The sequence below is a fragment of the Chiloscyllium plagiosum genome, chromosome 14, assembly GCF_004010195.1.
Source record: "Chiloscyllium plagiosum isolate BGI_BamShark_2017 chromosome 14, ASM401019v2, whole genome shotgun sequence".
Classification (NCBI taxonomy): domain Eukaryota; kingdom Metazoa; phylum Chordata; class Chondrichthyes; order Orectolobiformes; family Hemiscylliidae; genus Chiloscyllium; species Chiloscyllium plagiosum.
The window spans coordinates 81,741,751-81,748,249 of record NC_057723.1 but is presented as its reverse complement, the minus strand read 5'-3'; the positions used below and the strand labels follow the sequence as shown (position 1 = coordinate 81,748,249).

Here is a 6,499-nt window from a genome sequence, read left to right as displayed (position 1 = left end):
CCTGTTCCCTGGATGCTGCCTGACCTGCTGCGCTTTTCCAGCAACACATTTCCAGCTCTGATCTCCAGCACCTGCAGACCTCACTTTCTCCTCATTATCCCTTCATATTCAATGGTGTTACCATCACTGAATTCCACTTGATTGGTACTTCAATTATCATCTGCAACATCGACATACAGTGGTAGCAGTGAGTACCAGCTCCAAGATGCACTTCAGTAACATTTAAGGCTGAAAGCACCTTCCAAACTATGACATCTGACAACTGGAAGAACAAGGACAGCAAATGTATGGGAACACCATCAACTGCAAGTTCCCCTTCATGTCAGACACAATCTTGACTTGGAACTATAACACCATTCCTTCACTGTCACAGGGTCAAAATCCTGAAACTCCCTACTTAACAGCACTGTTTTGGTGCCCATGCACCCCAAGGACTGCATCAGTTCACCATCATTTTCTCCAGAGCAATTAAGGATATTCAATAAATGATTGTGTAGTTAGCAATGCTCATATCCCATGAGCAAATTAAAGAAAAGCTTGCTATTTTCCCTTTGGCAGGCTTATTTAGGTCCACTATGGAACTGGTCAAAATGCACCCATGCAGATTCTAACCTAAAGTGACAACTGAAGATGCATTTGCTTTATCGGGCCACAAATTCCACATTAAAAGGGACCTATTATGTGAAACAAGTGAAGATTTTGCATGGTAACTTTTCAAAACTTATCCAGCTGCATGACTGATGTTAATGAGATTACGAAACCATCAACCTCTTTTGGAGGCTATTATTGCCCCTATATGACGCTACTGACAGCATGAAAGCTAAGTGATAATATGCCTTGTATTCCTGGGATTACAAGTCACACTAAATGTAGAAATCTGAATACAAGCAGAGTGAATACAATGCAAAGAAAAGGAAACACCTAAAGGTTATTCATGACATATTGTGAGAATTGCTGGAAATAACTGAATAGCTTTACTACAGAGCCAGCACAAACAGGAGGGGCAGTAACAAATGGACACAGATTTATGCTTACAAGTATAAGAACCAGAGGTGACTTTTTTTTTAAAAGCAGGAAATTGTTGTGATCTAAAATGCACTGCTTTAAAACAGTGGTAGAAGCAAATTCAATGATAATATTGGAACAATAAAGCCGGTCATAAATTTGTGAGGGAAAATTGGTTGCATTATGTGGCAAGAGCAGTGGGAATAATCAGACTGCTTGGCTAGAGAGCTACCACTGGCATCATAAGCTTAATGGGTTCCTTCTATGCTCTATCATTCCATTTTTATGCCTCATGAGGTGCCGCTGAAGTGAGCGTTTCTCACATTTTCTGTTTATGTTTGAGACTTACAGCAATTGCAGTACTTTTCTTGATAGTTTTAAATCGCCAAAGGAAATCTGGGATAAAGCCCAAGCATATTTAACACAAACATTAGGATTTAATCAAACTATATTCTTTGACACTTTTGAATATAACTTCTTATTAAAGCTAAACACATTGAAAATGCATCAAACATAAAAAAAACAGCAGTGAGTGTTTTAACAGTGTTCATCACTTGTAACCCAAGATTACAATAAATTGTTTAAATTTGAAAACAAAACAACATTTGATTCAATGCTGTTATGCACCTATTGCTCAATAGAGAAATTGCAGGGCACTTATTACCTGGAGACTAAAAAGGATTTGCGTAGAAAAATTATTACAGTTTTTCAGGAAAATTACATTTTTGATTTCAACATGACTTGATTATTACGCACCATGTTCCTACATGCAACAGCTGAGTAGAACAAGCAATGAGTAGAATCCAATCATTGTGCTTCACAGGAAATATAAGCTACCCTCAACTTCACTGAGGGAGTTAAATTGGGATTGTATAATTGATTGTTAGGAATAGTTGTTTTCAGCAAAGTGTTGTTATTAATGTGTAGGACATTTGTCATGCTCAAATGGCATGATTGTGTGTTTTATGTGTTGTTCAGTTTCTTCAGGAATTTAAGCTGCTGTAATTGGCACCGACAATGTTGAGGCAGCATGGGGGATGGGAGCTGAGAAGTGCTCATCCATTAAACTGGGAGAGCAAGAGAGGGTTAGACTCACAGGAGCCAACTGTATCTGCTTGGTGCATGTACCAGGTGTGACGTGTGATCCCTATTGTCTCCTGGGCTGTTCATAGCAATGCTCGAGGGATTAATCTTCCATGCTTTGAGTCTCCAAGACAATGTGGATAGACTATCAAAAGTGTCATGCACAAAGCAAGATGAAAGGTGGAGATTTCAATAGTGTTTCAAACTTTACTTCAGATGAAAAATGACAGGGGCAGAAATGATAGAGGGAGAACTCCAACAGTAGCTTTCAACTTTTTCATACCTAAAGTCATACTAAAATCAACCTGGTTTTGTGAAAGGGAATCATGTTAACCAGGTTGTTGTAGTTATTTGAAGAAGTAACACATAGTATGTATAAAGGGGAATGAGTGGATGTACTGCACTTAGATTTCCAGATGGCATTTGATAAGGTGCTACATCAAAGGTTATTGGAGAAAATAAAAGCTCATGGTATAGGGGTTAACATGTTGAAATGTATAGAACAACAGCTGGCTAACAGGAAGCAGGGAACAGGCAAAAATGGGTCACTTTATACTTGGCAAAATGTAATGACTGGAGTGCCATACTGATCAGTGTTGGAGCCTAAACTTTTAACAATTTATACGATTGACTTCAATGATATGACTGAAGGTCTGGTTGATAAATTTGTTAATAAGTAACTATGTTGTGAAGAGGATGCAAAGAGACTACAAAGGGATATAGAAAATGAGCCACACTGTAAAGTAATCTAATCTAATCTAAAGTAATCTAATCTAATCTAATAAGTAACTATGTTGTGAAGAGGATGCAAAGAGACTACAAAGGGATATAGAAAATGAGTCAAAGATCTGGGAAGGAAGTACAATATGGGAGAATGTAAGATTGCCCATTTTGGCAGGAAGAATTAAAATGAACTATCTAAATGTATTATTTAAATGGTAAAAAGGTGCAGAGCTCTGCAATTACCACCCCATCAGTTTACTCTCAGTCATCAGTAAAGTGATGGAAGGTGTCATCAACAGAGCTATCAAGCAATACCTGCTCAGTGATGCCCAGTTTAGGTTCCTCCAGGGCCAGTCAGCTCCTGACTTCATTACAGCCTTGGTTCAAACATGGATTAAAGAGCTGAAATCCAGAGGTGAGGTGAGAGTTGCTGCCCTTAACATCAACATCACATGCAGTCAATGGGAATTGGGGGATAATTCTCCTTTGGTTGGAATTGGCACGAAGGAAGATGGCTGTGGTTATTGGAGGTTATTCAACTCTGGTCCTGGATGGCTCTGTAGGATTTCTTCTGGCTCAACCATCTTCAGCTGCTTCATCCATGACCTTCAATCCATCTTAAGCTTTGAATTGGGGATCTTCACAATGTTTAGCATCATTCAGATACTGCCTCAGGTCCTGAAGCAGACCACATCCAAATGCAGAAATTATCCAGGTTTGGGTAGACAAGTGACAAAGAACATTTCTGTTTCACAAGTGTGAGGTGATAGCCATCTTGAACAAAGCAGAACTTAACAGTAGCTCCTTGACATCCAATGGCATTACCATCACTGAATCCCCCAGATCAATATCCAAGGAGGTACTAATGAACAGACACTGAATGGGGACTAGTCATATAAGTTCTATGGAAACAGAAGCAGATCAGAAAGTAGATGAATTTGGGTCAAGTGGTGATGAAGAAGAAGGGACTTAAAGCTTTAAATGTCAGAATTCCAACTGAATCTTGATTCCTTTCACCCTCCTATCTGGACTCATACTATCTCCTTCATGTTGACAGCTTCCAATGATCTCCAGGCTTTTAACTTTCCCCATGCCCCCTGTTGTGGCCTCTGACCTCCAGCACCACTGAACAGGATCCCTCAATCACCTCAGGTCTCATTAACAGCCCTTCCTTACGGCATATATCAAATTAACGTTTGCTTGCTACATTTTTCTCATTTATTTGGGATCAAGCATAACTATACCCTGTATTGCTGTATACATACAACAAATGTGGGATTATTTTAGTTTTAACTTTATACAAGTGAGCTGTTCAGCTTTTAATTAAAATTTGTTGCATGTTGTGAAACATATTTGTCTAAGTACTTGATCATTAATAATTACCCAAAAATCAAAGAATGACTTACTTTTGTTTTGGAGTCTAAGATTTTAACACCATAGATGGAGATTTGTAATTCGACCTTGGGAGTCTTCTGACCCTCAGACTTCTTTATATGCCTTGCAAACTGAAAACAAAAAGTGAAAAGTCAGAATTGTGACTGTTATTACCCCAGTTTTTTTTTGCTCAAAACAACAATTTTGAGAAAAACTTTCGAACAACCTGAACAAATTTACCATAAATTATAATCTGAAAAACAGATGCTGTATTAAGATTGTTTAACACTTTAGACATTCTACAAAAAATTACATAAACATTGAAGCTGCATTTCTAATAAATTCGACTGGATCCAAAACAGTTAATGACTGTGACTTTGAACATCTCACTGTATGAGGAATTTTGTCGGCTTTACAAAACAACATGTTTAGCCTTCTTAAAACCTGGTGCTGCAATTTCTCATTATGCGTTCCATCAGATCATTATTTAACTGTGTTTTAATGGTTACCCCCATGTTGACGATTCTTACACATAGTTGTGCCTACCTCTGGACCAACGGTTCAAGTGCCAATTATTCCAGAAGGATGTTGTAACATCTCTGAACAGGTTGATTAGAAAATATCATGGTCACTACCAGAAGGGTTCTTCTGGTACAGTGATAATGCCCATACCTCTGGGCCAGGAGGCCCATGTTCAAGTCCCACTTACTCCAGGGATGTGTCATGACATCCCTGAACATGTTAATTAAAAAATAGAAAAGTAAACCACTACTATCTCAAGTTGACTCATTAGAAGCATGTCCTTTTGTTGCTGTATCACAGTTACTGAGAGTTGTCAATAAAATTAATAAGGCGCAACGTTCATTCATGAAGGTATTTACCAGTTAGCTTTGGAAGTAACATATGTAGAGGAGATATTACTTCAGTATTGTATGTTTTCTATGTACTACCCTCTCAGCTTCTAAAACTATCCATGGAGGCAAACAAAGTGGCTTTATATTTGTTAGGAATGGCATGGCAGCTTGACCTAAAATTAACACAAAGGCAATTTTAGTTTGCTCCTCTAGGTATCTAATAGACCAGATGTTTTACATGGGCTTAGATACTTTGTAATTCATTTATATGGTGTTAGTTACACACTGACATTGGGATGCTAAAAACCCAGGAATAAGAGAAGGCAAGAAATAGGAGGAGTAGGCCATTCATCCCCTCAGATCTGTCTCATCATTCAATAAGATCATGGCTGATCTGCCCTGGGCTTCAAGTACTCTTTTGTGTCAGCTCATTATAGTCCTCAGTTCCCTGGTATTTCAATAATCTATCTACCTCCTTTTTAAATGCTTTCAATGATTCAATCTCCACAACTCTCAGAGTAGACAATTCTCGACATCCACTACCCTACGGGAGAAATTTTTAAAAAAATCTGTTTTAAATGAATGCTTCCTTATTCTGGAACTATGTACCAAAATTTGAGATTCCTCCACTAGTGAAAGCATCTGCTCAATACGCATCCTGCTAAGCCCCTCAAAGGTTTGCATGTTTCAATCAGATCACCCCTCGTTCTTCAAAACTCTAATGAAGAAATGCCTAAGCTGTTTATTGGTTCTTGATAAGTCAACTCTTTCATCTCAGGAATCGGCCTAGTGAATCTTTTCTGAACTGCCTCGAATGCCAGTATATTCTTTATTTAAAATGGGGATTGAGACTATACACAGTAAAGCTTGGGAGAAAGATATCCACAAAGGAAGGAATCACCTGTCAATTTACCTTGACTGAAGAGCTAGGTGAATTACTAAGTAGAGCCAGTTGACCTCTCCTTACCCAGGAGCTTTATGGTTTGACATATCTTAGCTGCAACCATACCACATTGCCCAAAGACTGGTTGTAACAATACTGTAGTATCATTCTAGTGGAGGTTGTACTGCGCTGCCATTTGTGAGTTATTTACACAGGAAGATAATACTGGAACTACATCCCCCATTGCATAGAACATAGAACATAGAAGAATACAGCGCAGTACAGGCCCTTTGGCCCTCGATGTTGCGCTGATCCAAGCCCACCTAACCTACACTAGCCCACTATCCTCCATATGCCTATCCAATGCCCGCTTAAATGCCCATAATGAGGGAGAGTCCACCACTGCTACTGGCAGGGCATTCCACGAACTCACGACTCGCTGAGTAAAGAACCTACCCCTAACATCTGTCCTATACCTACCACCCCTTAATTTAAAGCTATGCCCCCTCGTAATAGCTGACTCCATACGTGGAAAAAGATTCACACTGTCGATCCTATCTAAACCCCTAATCATCTT

General features: G+C 38.9%; 1 protein-coding gene across 8 annotated transcripts in view; it reads right to left on the bottom strand.

The window, feature by feature from the left end:
- gulp1a (GULP PTB domain containing engulfment adaptor 1a) overlaps nucleotides 1-6,499 on the bottom strand; it is a 379,864-nt gene that overhangs the window by 77,610 nt on the left and 295,755 nt on the right. For all 8 annotated transcript variants that reach the window (XM_043704094.1, XM_043704098.1, XM_043704097.1 and 5 more), the window contains one exon: nucleotides 4,218-4,316. In XM_043704094.1, the coding sequence (XP_043560029.1) occupies nucleotides 4,218-4,316 (99 nt within the window). The remainder of the gene's footprint in view (nucleotides 1-4,217; nucleotides 4,317-6,499) is intronic.